The 21264-nt window shown below is 43.5% G+C and overlaps 1 protein-coding gene across 1 annotated transcript in view; it reads right to left on the bottom strand.

Moving 5' to 3' along the window:
• cacna1ba (calcium channel, voltage-dependent, N type, alpha 1B subunit, a) overlaps positions 1-21264 on the bottom strand; it is a 668325-nt gene that overhangs the window by 222913 nt on the left and 424148 nt on the right. The window contains exon 31 of the mRNA XM_037680745.1: positions 11361-11384. Coding sequence (XP_037536673.1) covers positions 11361-11384 — 24 coding nt within the window. The remainder of the gene's footprint in view (positions 1-11360; positions 11385-21264) is intronic.

The following is a 21264-nucleotide window of genomic DNA, read 5'->3' as shown; positions in this document are numbered from 1 at the left end:
TGAAAACAGCACCTCAGACTGAGGAAGTTTCTTGGATGAGAGACGAAACGTTTCTAGATTTTTTTGCTTTGTTTTGTTTTTTGTTTTTTTGAATATCCAGAGGACCAGATTGAACTTTTTTGGAAACTGAAACTATGTTTTTATGGCATTCAGCCCATCTGTTTTTCATTCTCGATTATTAAGGCTGTCAGCTGAACAGCATCTCGGTATTATGTATCTCGTTTAACAGAGAAGTGACAAATAATAAAATAAAACATGCACTGGAATAAAATAGCTAAATTAGGTTTGATGGAAGAAGCGTTTTTCAACTGAAAGCTTTCATATAATTGATGGTTTTACTGGGAAACTGGCTCGATATATTACAACCACAGTTCCAAAAACTTGGGATGTCAAAAATGAAAATCTGAATGCAGAAATTTGGGAATCTTGTAAATCTACATTGGAACATAGTAAATAGAGGTGGCCTGATACCAGTTTTTATCAAATTGAGTACGAGTACTTCAGTGTGTCTATTTGCCGATACTGAGTACCGACACCAAGAACTTACTGAGTTCGAACATAAACATTACATAGTGACTTAAAAACACATTTCTTTTATTTAGAACAAGGTGCCTCTCCTTACTTAGAAACCTACAGTCCCTTTGAGTGTATCAGATCAAGTATACAGCATGATTTATATACTGTTGCAACATTTTAAAATAAATAAAAATATAACAAAACAGACAAAGTCCATGCTCAACAATCCAGGTATACAAGCCAACAATTTTCAGTCAGGTCATCTGGACAGTTTCTTTCTTTTGTGCTGAAACGTTTCACCTTCGATCCAGAAGGCTTCATCAGTCAAGGAAACACACAACACAAAATTGCTGGATTGTATACCTGGATTATTGAGCATGGACTTTGTTAGTTTTGAACCAGTTTGACATGACTGTCGACGAGGAGGGCCAGCATCGGAGGAGGGGTTGTGCCAAAGAGACCATCTTAGCACCAATATAACTGGTTTGTTCCACTTTGGAGTAAGCTGTTGGGGGAAAGAATCAGTTCTATTCCATATAGGCTTTGCCCTTTAAGAGCTGTCGCTTAGTGGGTTTATCCCGTTATGCAAAGCATTGCACTGAAAAATTTAGTCCACGCCCACCTGTTGCGTGGGCCCCACCCGGTCCGTATAAGTTACGTTAAGAGCAGGTAATCGGCTCCCATTTTTCTTCAGCAAGCTAATAGCACTGTCAGAAGAACAAAGAAGGGAATTTGTCTAGCTTGACCAGCTCAACCTTTGTTAAGGCTGCCTGTGGCCCCGCCACGCCAACCTCCTGCCGCCTCGGTGAGTTTTCCTCCCCGAGGAGAAGCAGACGAGCAGTCTTGTTTCAAGGTAAACGCCGAGGAATATTTCTCAGTGGCGGGTCGCTACACGCTGGATGACGCCATCTTGTAATTTTCCTTTTATCGCCGACTCTCAGAACAAATTGGATGGCTCCTCAGGGACAGGCGATGTCAGCAGCAGCCCCCGCTGCTCACTCCCTCCTGGAGAGCATAGTGTCGGAATGAGGGAGCTGTGCGAATGCTCACCCCCCCGGACCTTTTTCGCATCGGCAACCACACCGCTCCCAGCCGTCGGTGACATCCTCTGGAGCTGCCCGGCATAATCCAGGAGGGGGCTGACATGAAGGGACTTTTTCCGTCCCTCTCCTTCCCCCGTCCAGATCGGATGATCTGGCGGGAAGGTTTCTGGGCTCCACTCCGGCTAGCCGTCCAGATCCCATCTGGCCTCGTTTTCCCAGCAGTGACGTCCTGCTGGAACAAGGCCACAGCCGGTTCTGGTAGACTGAGGGCGCCGGTTCCCACATTCGCGCCCATCACCAGAGTGGAGGGGTTTCACCGAGCGGAAATTCCCTCGGTGCCCCCCTGGAGCCGAGCCAGGCGGAGGCTTTCGGAGCAAAGATGTCCAGATTGGACCAGCGTCCTGCACCTCCGGGTAAGCATGACCAGACGGTGACGTTGCTCTCCAACCGAGTTCACCAGTGTGCATTCCAGGCGGCCGCTGCGAACAATACATTACGCTGCTGGCATACAGTGTTTCAAAGAGGCTGGAGGAGACGTAGAGCTCCCTCTGCAAGGCAGCTGACGTCATCCTCAACTTGTGCACCTCTTCTACTGTCTGCCGGTCTCGCATTGCAGCCTGGAGGACAAGGTTTTCCAGAGGTCTACCTGGCTCGTCACTCTCCCTCCCTCTCGGAGGAGCTACAGAAGGCTTTTTGTTGGAGGGCCCATTCAGCGACGGACGTGATATTCGGGACCAATTTCAAGACAACAAAAACAACGCTCCACGGCTGCAGCAGCATCTCCCCGCTCCGCTACGCCGCCAGCCCCGCCCATCAGACATCAGCCCTTCTCATCCCGGCAACCGGAGGTTCAGGGTTTCCCTGAGATCGCCATGTAGTGATGTCGGGACAGCTTTGCTGTGGACACACTACTAATTAATTATTCTTAAAGCTAGTTCAAGCACAAAGAATATTAATTGTTTAATTAACAATGGATTATTTCTTTTTTGAGATAAAATTTCTGCCATGTGACCAAGATAACTTGAGAGTGGAGTGTATAAGTAGTGACATGAGACACCATTTTATCTTTGACCCATCAGAATAAATGCGGTCATTTATTTAACATAATCAAAATTTAACATCAAACATGTACACATTGATTGGCTGATCTGTTTCTGATTAATAAACTTAGCAAGTTCAAATAACAAGACAACAGATGATTACTGATGGAGAATAATTCATCTCTGAAGGCATCTAGCTTGCTTTACTGGCACAGAGGTTTACAGAGGAGTAAAGTTTAAAGAGATTTAGATTTAAAGAGGAGAATTTAGATGGATGAAGGAAGATGTGTTGACCAGAAATGGCACCCTTCCTCCGACCCCAGCTCAGCCCTCGGTACACTCAGCGTGTGACGACTCGTTACCTTAGCAGAAGATAAATCAGCTCTGGTACAGAGGTCCATTTCATGCTTCTTTCAGCATCTCCGATCAGAGTGGCTGGAAATCATCAGAAGTCATGACGAAGTACTCCAACAGAATAAGCTTCCTTAGAAGGAATCTTCATTAGAATTGTAGGGCGTTACGCCCGGGTGAGTTCACAGCGAGGCAGGCTGTGACTCCACTGAAATGGACGGACCCTTGGCACATGGTCCAATTCATCAGCTATTTAGTTCAGCTATAAGACTCCAGCAAGACTGCAGTCCCAGCCAGAACTCCAAACAGACTTTCAGTAAGAACTGAAAGTTCCTGTACGACTCGCCATCAGACTGAGTCTTCCAGTAAGACTTGTAAGACTTAAAGTTCCAGGAAGACTGAATAGTTCCAAGAAGTGTTGACTTTTAAAGGGTATCCACTTCCTGTCACTTGGTACTTCCTGATTTGTTACCTCAACCAGCAGGGGTGTAGTTTTAGTGATGTCAGAGGGTTATTAGAAGTCACCAGACAGCAGAAATGTTTTTAAGAACGGTTAGTACAGACAGGAAAATATTTTGAAGAAATGACAGACTTTGCAGGTACCAGTTTCTTATTTACTGTCTGAGAGTTTTAAAAACAAGGCACTTCGTTCTCATAACTTGTTCTGATTTTTGACCGACATCAAATCCACTACTCACTCAGACAGAAGATTAAAATGCACGCTTACTTCGTAAATACACATTTAACTTGTATGATCTAAGTCTAATGACGTTTAAAAATCATTAATACTGTTTCACAGTTGATTTAAATTAGTGGTTTACTTCAACATTAGAAATGGTATGAACTAAACACACTTTTGATTATCAAGATATTGTAAAATAGATGATAATAAAAAAAGAAGAGTGTGCTTTCAATTGATTAATTCAGGATACAATTAAATAATCTCTTGATGAGATAATTTGTATTTTGGATTCAAATCGATGAAATAACAGTTCCTGTCCCCTGAAGGTCTTCAGAGACAGATCGATGTTAGAGGTCTAGTTCACTACAGCTAACAAGCAGAGCCCTGGGACAACAAACCGCAGAGCTCATGGTGGAGAAGATTCAAAATGACGGTTTGCGGAGGATGTGTGTAATGATGACACGAGCTTAGAAATAAAACATCATTCAAATATTAAAGTGTCTGATTTTAGCCTGTCTGTCAGCTCGGATGACCTCACAGTGGCTCCTCACACATCCTCCACACAAAACGAGCCAGTGGCCTTAAAAAAAGGTTTTCCAGAATCATCGCAGCTCCAAAAATAAACACGAGACCCTCGCATGACACAACAGTCGAAGCGAATGTGGTCCGCAGAACGAGTCCAGTGGAATAACTCATTTTCAGCCCGAGCTGCACGCTTCTCACCGCAGCGGTGTCAAACGTGCGCTCCCGCGACGCCAGCAGCCTTCACTCAAACGGTGTTGCGTTGATGAATGCGTGCACACCGCTCCCCAGCACTCGCTGGCTCGCATCAGCATAAATGTGAGACCGTAGAACGAGTCCAGTGAGAAACCTCGCTCTCAGCAGGAGCGGCACGCGTCTCATCGCAGTAGTGTCAAACGCGCGCTCCCGCGGTGCCGGCAGCCTTCACCCAAACGGCGTTGCGTTGATAAAGGCGCGCACACCGCTCCCCAGCGCTCGCCGGCTCGCATCAGCATAAATGTGAGACCGCAGAACAAGTCCAGTGAGAACCTCGTTTTCAGCAGGAGCGGCACACATCTCAGGCGTGCTTCACGCCCACTTGCTCCACAGTGGGATTTAACGCTGGTCCTGCAAGCCCTGATCAAAGCTCCATTTGAGCCTCTGAATCAGGTTCCAATTAAATTCTTGTCTCTTAAAATAGCCCTGCTGCTGGCTTTAACATCCGCTAAGAGTGTGAGTGATTTATCTGCCCTCTCTGCCTCTCCGTCATGTCTCAGAATTCAGGCTGATGGCAGCTCAGCTGATCTGAAACCTAATCTAGCCTTTATGCCTAAAAACATCACAAGCTCTTTTAAATCAAGAGTGATATTGTTGGGGTCCCCCCCCCCCCCCCCCCACACACACACACACACACAAATCAGAAGAAGAAGCATCTTTCCACCTTCTCTGTCCTGTGTGGGCGTTGACGTGTTACATAGCGCGCACAGCCGCAATGCGTCAAACTCAACATTTGTTTGTGCATCATAGAGATGCATCTGCAGGTCACCCGTTATCCACCCAGCGCCTGTCACACTGGCTGTGTGAAGCCATTTCTGAAGCCTACAGAGCATCAGATTTAGAGCCTCCTGACAACCTCACTCGACCAGAGGTATCGCATCTTCGACTGCTGTGCATAATGGTATGACAATGCAGGATATTTGCACTGCGGCCGCGTGGTCAACACCCTGCTCATTTATTCGCATTTATCTACGTGATGTGATTGCTCTTTCCATGACACATTCTGTCATTAGTGTTTTAACAGAATGAATATTGCTGTTTCATGGAACCTCGTTTAAACTCACATCTGACTGTATGCATTTACAGTGTGAGATGTTATCAGTCACAGGTTGTGACTGTTGTTCTGATTCTATTGCCACTAATCAGTTCATGACTATTGTTACCAAGCAGTTCATTTGATTAATAATCAGTTCACTTGTTATTATTAATCTGTTCATATTGATCAGCCGTGAATCTGTTGGTTCATGGCCCTTTTTCAGCATCTTCCTTTCCCTGTTGAAAGTTTTTCGGGGCATTCATGCACTCAGAACGCATAACTACACAGCATGCGTGTGTGCATGGTACGCATAATTACGCAACACGTAATTACGCACATGGAGAGCTGAGTGACAAGACGTTTTTGGGCAAGCTGCCACTTCGTATGGTGTTCGAATGGACCCAGTGAGGCGAGGACTACATCTGCTTCGCCCTTAACCCACTAAGCGACAGCTATTAAAGGGAGAAGCCTATACGAAATAGAACGTTGGTTACGTACTGTAACCCCAGATTCTATGAATATAGGCGTAGCCCTTTAAGCGTTGGGCCTCACTGGCTCCTAAATGGCTGAAGAAAAAGCTATTTGGGAGCCGATTACCCGCTCTTAACATAACTTATATGGACCAGGTGGGGCCCACACAACAGGTGGGCGTGGACTAAATGTTTCAGTGCGATGCTTTGCATAACGGGATAAACCCACTAAGCGACAGCTCTGAAAGGGCTACGCCTATACTCATAGAATCTGGGGTTACAGTACGTAACCAATGTTTTGTGTTGTGTGTTTCCTTGACTGATGAAGCCTTCTGGATGGAAGGTGAAACGTTTCAGCACAAAAAAAAAAAAAACTGTCCAGATGACCTGACTGAAAATTGTTGGATAACAACACAGATTTTCTTTCAACGTGTATAAATTTCTTAAACATGGACCGGACAAATCTTTTACTTGAAATGTAAACAACCATATTCAATGGTGTTTAGCAGCACAAAGTAATTCAACAGTAGCAGAATTATAAACTGCTTCATTTCTTAACATTTAACAAAGTGCAACATAATATAAATAAGTAAAGTCTAAATGTTTTATATCTGCATAACTATATAAATACAATTCCTGGTAATCTTGCTTTTATGCAAAGTTCAAAGGTAAACACAAATAACATTTGAACACTTCAGGAAAATCTCAGAAACAGAAACAAAATAACAAAATGCACTTTTGTATAGTTTACGTGTTCATTTGTCCTGCAGCTTCAAGGTTCTGTTCCAGCTGCTCCAGATGTTAATGAGGTTCAGCTGTCTGCAGGTTATTTTTGATCAAAAGAAGCTTCTCTGCATCATCAGCTGTGAGCTGCTTTCTTTTCTCATCAACAATATATGACACTGAGCTAAAACGCTTTTCACTGTCTGCACTAGTGCACGGTGCTGAGAGGTCTCTTTGAGACATTTGGATCAGAATGGGAAACATTACTTTGTTTATGGACCAGTACTGCAATGGTTTATCTTCTCGAGCAATGATAGGCTCTCTCAGGTCTGTCTCCACCTGTATGACAGCACCCAGTGGCACGCTGCTGTTGATGCTGAGGCTTGTTCATGTGTGATCTCCTCAGATACTGTCCAGAGTCTGACTGCTGCTGGGCTGGGCCTTGTTGATCGTTTTAGATGGTGGTTCCTCCAGATCTTACTGCATCTCTGCCTCTCCTGCTCCCCCTTCTCTCCTGTGCCTCTCCTCCAGCCTCTTTCCAAGATCACCATGTTCTTTGCTTCTGGATCAGTGATGCTGGAGAAAAAGCAATCTTTGTACCTAAAGCAGAGGAAGTAATATTCATTGGTAATAGGAGAACTAATATTACAGAGCTGGTATGCCTATAATCTTTTCCACCAGAACCCACTGGTGAGCGGTGAGGTTGTGTGAAAGTTCATATTCAGACCCAGAAATTCCCAGAGACCGCTGCAGTTCAGGCAGAGTCTGGAGCATGTAACAGCTGCTGGTCCAGCAGGTCGGCACGTCCTGCTGGAGTCTTCTTGTGGGCTGGTTGAGCTGCAGCTGAATATCTTCCTGGCTAAGCTAAGGTGGAGTGTTAAAATGTTCCATTACTCTACGTCCAGCAGAAACCACTTCAGCTACAGTCCTCGGAGCTAAAATCCCCTCAGTTATCATCACTGCACGTGGATTGTCTGGAGCCATTTTTTCATGTTTTTGGAGAACTTGCTGCAGCATTGGTTGTGTTGAGCTGCTAGCAGCAGCAAACTCTTTGATCTCCGCCTCCTGTTTTGTCTTCAAGTGTCTAATCAAATTATTTGTGTTGAAGTTGTCCTTGTTCTCCCCTCCTCTGGACAGTTTCGCTGAGCACAGCAGACAATCTACTTTTTTAATATCATCCATGTTTATCATAAAACTTTTCATCTTGTAGTTTGTCTGTAGTTTATCTCTAAACTACAGACTTTTTTTTACCTTTGGTCACTTGTGCAGCGGAAATGGCGCCACCCAGTGGTGGTATTGGTGCATTGGAGCATTGTTTACAAGTACAAGTACTTGTAGAAATGCTGGTATCGGTCTGGGACACCATTTGGAGGACTTGAGGAGACCTGGGAATGTTCTCTCACTCTTGTCTGATGGAGGGTTCTATCTACTGGATTTGTTGTTTCGTGTTAGGTCAAATGGTAACTTTCAGTGGATTCACTCAGTACGACACATGAAAGGACACCACCCTCCTGCATGACCTGGCTGAAGACACCTCTAATCACACCTTTAGGCACATCTGGCCTCACCTGAACTATATCTGCCCATCATCACATCGTTCCTCAGTTCTCTTCACCTCGTTAAGAAAGTTTGTCAGGTTAATTAGCTGCTGCTCGTCAGCTCTGTGTCTAACGAAGGTTGCTCAGTATTAGTTCAATTACTCTTGTTGTTCTTCTTCTCTGGTGTTTGTGTTTCAGGATTAGCACAAAGCCAACACGAGCAAAGCAGGTCTTCAGTTTGCCCCTGCCCTCAGAGCTGCAGCTTCTGGCTCTATGAGAAGGACCGGAACAAGGCTAGTCACACCTGGGGGGGCGGGTGGGGGGGGGGGTGGGGGGGGGGGGGGGGGGGGGGTTGGAACTCAAGGCAGATCACTCAACCCTGAAATCAAGTTTTTGGATAAAGAGCTGGGGGAGGCTGCTGTCTCCTGGCAAAACCCACAGTTCTCCAGTCGGGGAACCTGATCTCATCCAAGTCCAACAAGGACTGTTTTTCAGTTTGAGTCCAAATTGCGTGCCTCTGTGAGTTGTCTCTGGACATACTCACCACCCTTGCATCCCTCTCCCCTGCAGAATGGCAGCATCATTATGTGCTCATGCAAGGTTTTTTTTTCATTATCATGCTGTTAACCTTCAGCCAAAGATTAAGAGCATGTTAGGAACTTTTTTTGTGTCCAAACCCTATGTTGTCATTTTCACCACTTTTTATTTTCTGTGCAAGCAGGTCTCATTTGTAAATGAGTCTTTGAGACTCTGTGACTTATCTGTTTAAATAATGAAATTATATTATATAAATTATCATTATAATTAATGAAAACAAAATGCAATAGATTCAATAAAGACTGCATTTTCCATAAAGAATAAATCCAAATCAAAAGATTGCATGGGACAGTCAAATAAAATGGAGCCTCTACTGGACCACAGAGATAAGCAACTCCTTCCCAACAGTGCTACAGGTCAGCCACCTCCCTTTCTAGCGTGCAGGCCCACTCACCCCGTTAGGTGGAAAGAACCGATGTCACAGGTTACTTTTTGTAGCTCCGAGGAAGACCACTTAATTTCAACAGCACTGTAAACACAGCTGTCAGAGCCGAGGCAACAAAGGGAATAAACATGCTGATAGCAAATGGAGCTATGTGTTTGGTTCCCACTTTAAGCACAAAACAAGGATTGTAGAGACGTTATTTTATGGTCCCAAAAAAGATGGCGGGCTTCGTTCGGCCGCGCACTTTAAAGTGTTAAACAAATTACTACAGAAGTATAAATTCAAACTGCTAACACTCAAATAGCTTCTAAACGCCGGACCTGTTTCCACTGACTGTTGATTCATTTCTTTTTCCATATGGAAAAAAATGCAAGTGATTGTTTGCAGCCACAACACAAATGTTGATTATTTATTTTTTATTTAAGAACACATTATCCAATAATTTGAAAAAAAATGCAGTGCAGATTTTGATCATTACGTTTTGATTTTTTAAATAGTTCAACTTTGCAAACAGTAACTTTAAGCAGCATTTGTTGATTACACGGTGAACTGTTTACAGACAATGTGTGGAAGTGTGTTGATCTGTGGAGTCCATGCAGTGATGTCCACAATGTAGTGGCCCCTAAGGACCTCAATATTACAACCATCCAATAGACTTTCAGCTCAGAGATGTTTACAGATTCTTTTGATGATATGATAAACTGTAGATAATGTAATATTCAAAGTCTTACCAGTTTTCCATTGAGGGACATTTTCTCTAATATTGTTCAACTATTTTTAGATGCAGTTTCTCACAGATTGCTGAATCTCCACCCATCTTTACTTCTGAGAGACTCAGCCTCTCTAACTGTCTCTGTTTTATACCCATACCTGTTTCTAATTGACTGAATCAGTTGCAAAATATTTCTTATTTGTTTTACAGTCTTTTGTATTCTTTGTCCCAACTATCGGGTGATGTGTTGCTGCTGTCAAATTTATAAATACCTTGTTTTTGTTCTAAAAAGATATGTTGCATAACTTTGTTTAATGTGAATAAAATATAGGATTATGAAGTTTGCACATAATTGTTTTTTTTGTGTGTGTTTATTTGATTGTTTTTTTTTTTACCATTTATACAACATCCCAACGTTTTTTGGAATTGCAGTTGTCTTAAGGTTTAGTCAGGTCCTCTGGACAGATTCTTCTTTGTTGAAACATGCCAGACCGAAGAAGTATGGATAAAGTGTGAAACGTTTAAACAAGAAAAATCCGTTCAGAGGACCTGACATAACTTGGCTAGATTGATCTACCTGGATTATAGACCATGCATCAGGATGAATGGCAGTTGTGTTAAAGAAGCTGATCTGAGCATTAGTAGTATGGTAGTTAGCAGTGGTGGACAGGGTTAGGCTAATCTGCTAATAGCAGAACTAACTTTCCATTTGGCAGATTAGCATTTTTGCTAACTTTGAAAATCTTTAGAGGAATTAGCTTTCACTAAAATTAAATGCTGTTAATTCAAGTGTGCTCATTTTCTTTAGGGCAGCTGTCTGCACTAAAAGTGTACAAGAGAGCGGTGATTTACAGAGAGCAATGCTATGCTATGAAGCGCTAAGCAAAACTAAGTGCCACCCGGTGAAGTCACCACCATAACAGTGATATTTTTTTCCCCCTCATAACTACAGAAAACAATCTCTGATTCATGGTGTCAGTTTACAGTCACTAACAGAGACTTTAACATAAATGAAGCCAGAACAGGAAAATATCATAAAAAAAACCTCAACGGTCACACTGTCTCTGTGATGCAATTCTGCTTCAGCACAGCAGAGTTCTGCTCTGCCTCTTTGGTTCTGATGGACCGGATAAAGTTCTGAAAGTTCCCCTCTGTATGGGACATGGATGCTTTACTTGTGATTTATGAACTGTTTTGAGTTGTGTTCACTGACAACTTTGTCACATTACAGAGAGTCTTACAGAGTCTAAGACAGCAGTGATGATAACAGTTAGCTATTTAGCATTAGCTTCCAATATTTTTTTTTTTTATCTGTTTAGCGGTTTAGCCTTAACAAAGCTTTTTTTTTTTGTTAGCGAATTAGCGTTTAGCAAAGCTTTTTTTTTGGTTATCTGTGCCCACCACTGCTAGTTAGAGAGGGTTAGGGAGGGAGGGATGTAGGGGGTGTGGGGGTCATGATGGAAGCTGAGTTGGCAGAGGGGGGTCCCCACCTGGTCATGCCTTGCTGCGATCTACTTGGAGGAAAACAGTGGTAAAACAAGGAACAACACATTTATGGACACACACAAACAAAATAAAGCACATAGTTGAATCAAATGACAACATATTATTCTAAATTCCTGTGTCTGACAATTGTATTTAAATTACAAGAAATAAAATATTAATGAAGTTAAATGTAAAAATTATTCTATATTTTGATTTGCAGCAGGCAACTTGCTTATTACATTCAAGTAAAAAAAGAACAATATTTTAAAAAATGTACTCCAATACACAGACACTTGATACTTAAAATATAAACATACTTATAAAATATTAAACCACCTTGCGTCAAACTAAAAAGGAAATACTAGATGTGAAAAAAAAATATATATATAATAAGTGCTATGTTGTCATTGTGTGTTCCCATACAATGGCAAAATGAGTTCTCTGATGGGTTAAAACCCATCACACCTGGTTACACCCAGGTGTAGCTGTGGGCAGCTATGTAAGCGCCTAGGGAGCAATTAGGGATTGAGTGTCTTGCTCAGAGACACCACGATATATGGGAGTGGCTGGGGATCGAACCTAGAACTTTCAGATCCCAGGTCGGCTGCCCTACCTCTACCCCAAAAAATCTTCCTGCTAAATTAAAAGCAGTTTTTAACTAAAACAACACAAATGAAAAATGTGTGCCTATAACTGGCTATTACTGTTTCTATTTTATAAAAACAAACTGTGACAAGTTTTCAGAACAAAGCAAAATGTGAAAAAATAAAGGCTAATGCTAAACAGAATGCTAATGCTAAAGCAGCAAGAAGTTGCAGAATGAGCCAACTCTTGTGGTAGGTAAGTCACAGCTATGCTTTTGAAGGAGCACCTTTAGATTTTAAACAAAATACAAAGCAAGCATTTTAATTTGTTGAATTTATGCATGGTTAGTGAATAGCAGCTGTCAGTCAAACTGAACTCCCAGTTAGTGTCTGTATGGCTTGGACCTGAAGCCAAAAAAGCCTTTGCAAACAGCTAATGTGAGTTTGAGTCAACCTAATCAGCAAGCTGACATGCACAGCTTGTTGTGACATTTTGGAGCCGCATCAGTTCAATAAAATCAAATTGTCTATGTCAATGAAACAGAAAATATGCACAATACAATGTCATAAAGGTGAACATAGCACCTTATGATCTTCTCTGCGTGAGCTGTTCTACAAAACAGCAAATGAATCTCCCCCCAAAGACGAAGGCAGTCAGAGCTCATCAGCACACCAGGGCATTCCAGGGTTTAAAGTGAAAAAAAAAAAAAAATCCTGAGCCTGAAACTTTTTTTGTGGTGTTGATAGAATAAAATCTTGACATATTGCAATCGTTTATTAAAAATGCTCTCTGAAAAATACAAACAACTGCTTTTAACAACAAACAATTCAGCTTCAAGTAACAGTGACATAAATGAGGTTTCAATGTATTTGAACTTATACAACGTAAAATATGTGCCCCAGAGTACTGCCCCGCAGCAAAAAACTCAAAAAGTCTCAACAACACATTGAACAGACACATTTCAGTCAATTAGTTTGCAATTAATTTATAATGCTCAATATCATAATCTAAAAGGAAGAAGTTCCACAGAACTGTTTTTAGGACTCCCAACGTTCTAAATAACTTTCAGAGTAGGAGCTGGAGTCATTTCCAACATCAACACAAAGATGTTCTGTGCAGTGAAAATGTTCTTTGTGAACACAGACTGTTTAAACACTGATGAAAATGTCTAACCAGCATTTGCGTCAGAAGTGTTTGTAAGGGGCGGGGGGCAGGCACACTGGTAGGAGGGTCTGGGGGTCTTCCCCCAGACAGTTTTGAATAAAGTAGATGCCATTTCCTGTATTTTGGTATATTTTAAGGGGTTAAACATCCATGTTTTCCTACATAAGTAACTTGATTCAATAACTATTTTAGAGAGTAACAGGAAGTAGCCTGACCAACAGCTCTCCTCGTGTGAATAGAGCACGCTTTGCTCACCTCGAGCATCCTAACACCCCCACTGCGTTTGACAACTGCTGGCACTAATGTAGCGCTAAGATAGCATGCCACACAGAGCCGTTTCCCCCTCCCCCCCCCACCCTGTCCACAAAAAACCCCTGAGAGATGAGTATCTCCTGCCAAGACAAGTACCCTGGGGAAACACTGCATGCAGTGTGGAGAGTTGTTGAAAACCCAGAGTGGACTTTAGTGCTTTGCGTATTCTTCTATTAATTAAGTAGAATGGACCTGTTCACAAAGAAATGCAAACAGCACTGGGTGAACTAATATTTCAAGGTAAATGTGTGTGTGTGGGGTGGGGGGTGGGGGGGGTCCAAACAAATATTTTTTAAATGTGACGGGGACATGTCATCACATAATTGATGTGATGCTGCTTACCAGCATCACAGGCATGAAAAGAATTATAAAATCATAATCAGCAGCAGCTGTGAATCAGTTCTGTAATCTAATAACTTCCGGTTCCGGTAAGATGGCAACTTCCGGTAAGATGATGCCTGTGTACATGGCTTGCAACCCACCTCTGCTGATGGTGTTTGGATTATTTTTGTTTTGTTCGTTTTTTATCTGTGATATAGACTCACTAAACCGAATGGTAAATGGAGTGTACTTATATAGCGCCTTTCTATCTTGTCGAGATACTCAAAGCGCTTTACATTACAATCTGTGTCCTAATTTACCCATTCATTCAGCACTCTACTAGATCTCTACAAAGCTAATTGAACAAACCATTCTAAAGAGACTAATCAGTGCTTTATCACATTCATACACCGATGGGACACACATCGGAGGCAACAAGGGGTTCAGTGTCTTGCCCAGGGACACTTCGGCATGTGACTGCTGGTGGATTCGAACCCCCAACTCTTGCATTGGAGGACGACTGCTCTAATCACTTAGCCACAGCCGCCCCAAATACATCACTACTGATGTATGACCAACAACAGCTTCTGGATTTTCGTTTTTCTGTCATCGATGTCACTTATTTGAAACAATATCAGGGGAGTGGTGGCGCAGAGGTTAGAGAGGTGGGCTTGTGATCCGAAGATCGCCGGTTCACGTCCCGGCCCCGACAACATAAAAAAAAATTGTGGGTGGGGTAGGTGAAACACCCACACTTGCCCCCACCCTCATTCGCCCCACTCTGGGCCCATGAGCAAGGCCCTTAACCCCCACCATGTGCTCCCTAAACAGGTCTCTCTTGAAAATGAGTTCTCGTGGCTCAATGAGACTAACCTGGATAAATAAAGGCTAAATGAAAAAATATGAGCGTACCTCTGGACCCCCCCCCCCCCCCCCCCGCTGGCGGACGTGCCAGCTTACCTCCGCTGCGCTCCTCACCTCCCTGCCCGGAGACATCGCTTCAGACGCCGAAGAAAACGTGCTGGGCGGCTGGTAAAGCTTAAAGCCCTGCGCACTGCATCTTCCTCTTCAGCTGGTGGTCATGGTTTCCATCACCAGCTTCCCGCGTGCCTGGACCAGTTAAACAACAGTTGTCAGCCAGTGCACAGCTCGGACCGACCCGGAGGGGTTTTTATTGAAAACCTGCAGCCATTGGCACGCGCGAACTTCACCGCGGTTGGCTTCACTTTGGACAGTATCCAGATGTGTTTGGTCAACGCAAGATCTGTTACCAACAAAACTTTTATCCTCAGGGACTACTTTCAAGAGTACGAGTTGGACTTATTCTGTATCACAGAGACTTGGATGTCTCCGAGTGAGTCCAGGGCCTTGATGGAATTATTGCCACCAAACTGTCTGTATTGTAACGCACCGCAGCCATCAGGCCGGCGCGGTGGTGGATTATTAACAATATTCAAATCAACTTTTGACTGTAAACAACTGCCCATCCCAGTTTCCCACGCCAGCGTTGAGCTGAGCGTCTTTGAACTCGGCCACTCGCCTCCGACGTTATTTGCACTCATCTACCGCCCACCTCGATCTAAGGATTTCATAAATGAGTTTTCTGACTTCTTGGCTGAAATCACACCAAAATATAATCATGTTTTCATTTTTGGGGACTTTAATTTGCACGTGTGCTGTCAGGAGAAGTCCTTGGTTAAGGACTTTTTAGATGTATTGGACTCATTTAATCTAACACAGCATGTAAACGGTCCCACCCAAGAGCATGGACATACACTGGACCTTGTTTTAACTCGTGATGTGACTGTTAGTAATCATGAAATTGGTGATAATGTTTTTTCAGACCATATGCCAGTCCAGTTTGAGTTCACCCTCCCCCATCTAACTCCTAAGCCGTGAATTCCTGCACGTCGCAGCTGGACCATTAACCACTTCACTGCCGTACGTTTCACTGATGTTTATAACTCTGAAATGATAATTCAGCCCCCGGTGTTTCTCACCACCACTGAGGAGCTGACATCCCAGTTCAAGTCTGTCTGCTTAAAGACTCTGGATCATGTTGCGCCTGTTAAAACCAAAAAATCAAAACTCAGAGCAGAACCTTGGCTGAGTGACGTCACCTAGGCTGTTAGACAGCAATGTAGGAGGGCGGAGTGAAAGTGGAGGAAAGACAGGCTGCAGGTCTCTTTTCAAATACTTAAAGAGAGTTGGCGCTGTTATCAGAAAGCAGTGAAAGCTGCTAAATCCAAATACTTCTCTGATATAATTACCTCAAACTCTCGCAACCAACGTGTCCTCTTCTCCACCCTAAACTCTGTTCTCCACCTCACTGAACCATCACCTCTGGAAGCCTCGACTGAGCTGTGCGAGAACTTCTTACATTTCTTTTTGGAAAAAATTGCGACCTCGCGGGCTCTCATTTCCCCTCCAACTCATGACCCATCCATCCCACCTCAATCTGTAGCTCTATTTGACCATTTTGAACCCATCACTCTATCTTCTCTAGAGCAGGTCATGGGCAGCTTGAAACCTTCTGGTTCCCCCTTTGATGTGGTCCCCCCTCGACTACTAAAGGAGGTTTTTCCTACTCTAGGTCTGTCCATTCTTGCCATAGTAAACAGTAGTTTTTCCACTGGCGTGGTGCCAAAAAACTTTAAACATGTTGCTGTCCAGCCTCTCCTGAAAAAAACAAACCTTGACCCCTCAGTCGTGTCCAACTTACGGCCTGTTTCCAAACTTCCATTTGTTTCTAAACTACTGGAGAAAATAGCTGAGTCCCAGTTGAAGTGCTTCCTGGAGGGTCACGCCATCTTAGAGCTATTCCAATCTGGCTTTAAACCTCTCCATAGCACTGAAACTGCCCTGCTGAAGGTCTTTAATGACATTGTCTTAACCACTGATACCGGTGATTATGTACTGCTTGTCCTATTGGACCTCACAGCCACCTTTGACACCATCAACCATGAGATCCTCATTGCTAGGTTAGAGCAGTAGGTGGGCATCACAGGGTCAGCCCTCAATTGGTTCAGATCTTACCTCAATGACAGATCCTTTTGTGTCTCCATCAAGGATTTTAGTTCTGCAGCGGCAGAGCTTAAATGGGGGGTTCCGCAGGGGTTCATCCTGGGTCCCCTCCTATTATTTTTATACCTGCTGCCGCTTGGTGCTATTTTCCGGAAACACAACATGCCCTTCCACCTCTACGCCGATGACTGTCAAATTTACTTCCCCCAAGACACAATGGCACATGCTCTATTCAACCTCTGTTTGACTGCCTGGCTGACATCAGGGACTGGATGGCTTTAAACTTATTAAGTTTCGATGAAAAGAATCTGAAGTCATGTTGTTCCCTCCCAATGACACGATCACAAACCACTGCATCGACCTCTCTGCTCTAACCCTGTCAGAAAAACAAAGAGTCACTAATCTGGGAGTGATAATGGACCCTTCCCTGAAACTTAACAATCATGTAAACATGATTGTTAAATCATGTTTCTTCCAACTGAGGCGGCTGTCTAATCTGAAGCCCATATTGTCCAAAAATAACCTGGAGACAGTAATACATGCATTCATTACATATAGGCTTGATTACTGCAATTCACTCCTGTTTGGTATCAGTCAGACCTCCATAGCACGACTACAACTTGTCCAGAATGCAGAAGCCCGATTTTTAACCAGTACAGGCAAAAGAGAGCACATTACACCAGTTTTGGCCTCCCTGCACTGGTTACAGGTTCACTTTCGAATCCAGTTCAAAATACTGATGTATGTCTACAAATCACTGAACAGTTTCGCCCCCCCCCCCCCCCCCCCATCTCTCTGCTCTGCTACAACCGTATGTCCCACCACGTTCCCTGAGATCAGCGGACCAGTTGCTCCTCACAGTTCCAGGAACTCGTCTTAAGCACATAGGTGACAGGGCCTTCTCTGTAGCAGGACCAATACTCTGGAACGAGTTACCTCTGTTTGTCAGACAGGCCCCCTCCCTCTCGGTTTTCAAGTCCCGTTTAAAAACTCACTACTATTCAGTAGCATTCAACACCAGAGGATCTGTGTTTTGAATCTGTTTGCTCCACACTGGTTTGTCGTCATTATCTGCATCGTTTTTATGTCTATATTTCTGATTTACTTCATTTTGTATTTTGCCTTGTGTGTTACCTGTTGTTCTGTCTGTACAGCACTTTGGTTGGCCTTGTCGCTGTTTTAAGTGCTGTATAAATAAAATGGGATGGTATGGTAATAAAGAATTATTTCACAATGATCTTTATTCTTTATCTTGCAGCTCCCAGCTGAACGTATGCAGCTCAAAAACCTAGGTTTTCTCTAACTATAGGCATTATTATCTTATTTGAATTAGACTGTTTTAACCCTTTAACTTTATGTATTTATTCATGTTCCTCAGAGGGAAAATCAACCTTCTTACTTAAGCAGTCAACCTCAAATAACTATATCTAATTTAAATGATTTTTATTTTAATGCTTGTAGGGTTTTTGTTTAAAACCTCTACATTATTATTTGTTTATTGACAAAATATTTAAATTTTCACTGTAATTTTTTTTAAAGTGTATTTTCCTCCATTAGTCTGCTTTCTAGGTCAACATCCACATCCTCCTCTGTTCTACAGAGCTCAGAACTGATGCTTGGTTCTGGACCCCCTCCTCTTGTGCAGTCACACCTGGGCTCGGTCCGCTCTTCCTCTTCTAATGATTTTCCTCTTCATCACCCCTGCTGTCGCTGACTTTACCGCGCACTGAACTCCATTCAACTTCTGCGTCTTTTTCTTATTTTTCCTGTTGATTATTTGGTGCTTGACAAATAACTTGGAGCCTCCGTCAGAGTGGGGGGGGGGGGGGTGCAGCGGTGAGGGTGGTTGGGGGGCTGCAGCTTCTCCCTGTAACCTGCTTGAGATTAGACTTTTACCAGAAAAAAGACGTGGCGTGGTTTACTTGGCCTATCAACAATCTTTAAAAACAGTTTAAAAATTGTAGTTTTGACAACAAAGTCCATGCTCAATAATCCAGGTATACAATCCAACATTTCTCAGTCAGTTCATCTAGACAGTTTCTTTAGTTTTGACACTTAAACAATTAAAAGGACAATTTGACAATTAAATGGGAGTCGCTGAGATGCTGTGTCTTTCCTGCTAGACACTGAAATTGGTCATTTGACCCACGCGCCTGCGTTTCGATTTGCTCCAAAGGGGACACATCGTCAGTCAGAGTAGTAGGTGCCAGACACTCGAGTAGGAGGCGAAATCACCTCATCACAAGCACCACTTGATTCTACAGTAAAACTATATTTTATTTCAGTGTGACAAACTCCATCTTCTGCATTGATTTGACTGCGAAGCCACATTCACACGTGCTTGCTTTTCTAAGACCCGCCTTCCTGTTAGTAATTGGTCAAGACAAAACGAGCTTAAATGAGATTGGACGTAATCCCTATCTATCAACCAAAGTTAAGTTGAAGCGGACCGACGGGCTGTCTCCAAAGCGGAAATCCGGCCCCCGGCTGGAAATCCGGCCCCCGGCTGGAAATCCGGCCCCCGGCCGGAGCGCTTTAAGCCCTGGCATTCACTGGCTCAGTATTCATTTTTCTGACTAGAACCTTACAAGCTACAGAAGGGAATGCTCTTCATAGAACCATGGGTACTGACTGTTACATCTGTCCTCAGTGAACTCAAAAGAGAACCTTACTTTGTCAGCTCACCCGCACAAAGATTTGTTTCATATGCTCAAAGATGAGCAGTCCCGGAAACAACTCCTTATATGGAATAGTTTACTGCTTGCTTGCATATTTTAGACACTACACTATCATCAGTTTAAACCAGTTATGACTTATACAGGTCTACACATAGTTCATTACTAGGGTTGTTATAGATAAACCGATACGACCGGATATCCGGTTTGACAAGCTAGCGATATGGTTGTGTCGGTAGCAGCCGTATAAATCAACAGCAACCAGCCACAAATGCTGAGATGAACCGGTTGAAGAGACATGAACCGGGTATCGCGAGACTAGCTCGGTTGACAGTGCGTTTATAAAACAACGCGAGAGTCGGAAATGCCCGCAAAGCTATTCTCACGCATGCTCCATAGCTCACCAAGACAACGAGAATGGATGTAAATAGTAGCAGCATTAGCGGGTCACCGAGAAAGATTTTCAATACAGCAGCCAGACAAAAGTCTAAAGTGTGGAACGTTTTCGGGTTTTACAAGAAGGACAGAAAACTCGACAAAAACCACACTATTTGTAAGCTATGCAGAGCACCTCTGAAGTACACTGGTAACACAACAAACCTTGATCAACATGCAACAAGAAAACACAGAGAGGAGTATGGCGAACTTCTCAAGCCCCATAACAACGAGCAGGAGCAGGCAGCTGCCACACAGAAAGCGACGGGTAACGTTATCACTAAATTTTACGGGCAACTCGGTGACAGTTCATCACGAGCTAAGGATATAACGGCATCAATAACCCGTTTCATCGCTAAGGGCTTATGGCCGTACAATATAGTGGAGGGGGAAGGATTTCAGGATTTGATTCATACGTTAGAGCCCAGATATAAGATTCCGTCCCGGCAGCATATCACAAACACATGCATGCCAGCGTTGTATGCCCAAGTGAAGAGCCAAGTTGAAAAAGAATTGACACATGCAGAGCGAGTTGCTGTTACAACCGATGCCTGGACATCATGCTCCACTGAGTCTTATGTGACCATCACTGTCCACTACATCTCTCCAGACTGGAAGCTAAATGTGCATGTGTTGCAAACCAGGACATTCAAAGGATCCCACACTGGGAAAAACATTGGTGCTCTGCTAAAACAGGCATGTGTTGACTGGAACTTTCTTGATAAAGATCCAGCCCTGGTGATAGACAATGCCACAAACATGGTATTAGCTGGAGTGGAAGCAGAAATGACCCCTCACCTCATGTGCTTTGCACACACTATTAATCTCGCCACACAGAAAGCCTTTAAAGTTGACACAGTAGCGAGGTTGCTGGGGAGAGTGAGGAAAGCCGTTGCCGTTTTTCATCGTAGTGTGAGGGCAGCAGAAATTCTTCAAGAGAAACAGAAACAACTAGCCTTGCCTTCCCACAAACTCATCCAAGATGTATCCACGCGGTGGAATAGCTCCCATGACATGCCTGAACACTTTTTTGAGCAACATCCTGCGATTTCTGCAGCACTCATGTCCAGGGACCTCAGAAAAGGAGAAGAGGTGAGTACTCTCAAGGACAAAGACTTCTGGGACATTGAAGACATTGTCAAACTGATGGCGCCGGTCAAACTTATGACTACTAGCATGTCTGAAGACAAGCGACCCACACTCTCAATGATTCTTCCTGTAAAAGCAAAGCTTAAAAAGAACTTTGAACCATCAGATGAAGACTCAGTGTTAATCAGAGAGATGAAGCAGGCGTTCAAGAATGACTTGGAGAAACGCTACACAGGCCTTGAAGATCTCTTCCACACTGCAGCAGCTCTGGACCCCCGTTTTAAGTCCCTGCCCTTCCTCAGTA

This window comes from Nematolebias whitei, chromosome 8 (assembly GCF_014905685.2).
Source record: "Nematolebias whitei isolate Nwh7 chromosome 8, NemWhi1, whole genome shotgun sequence".
NCBI lineage: Eukaryota > Metazoa > Chordata > Actinopteri > Cyprinodontiformes > Rivulidae > Nematolebias > Nematolebias whitei.
This window is presented reverse-complemented; position numbering and strand designations above follow the sequence as displayed.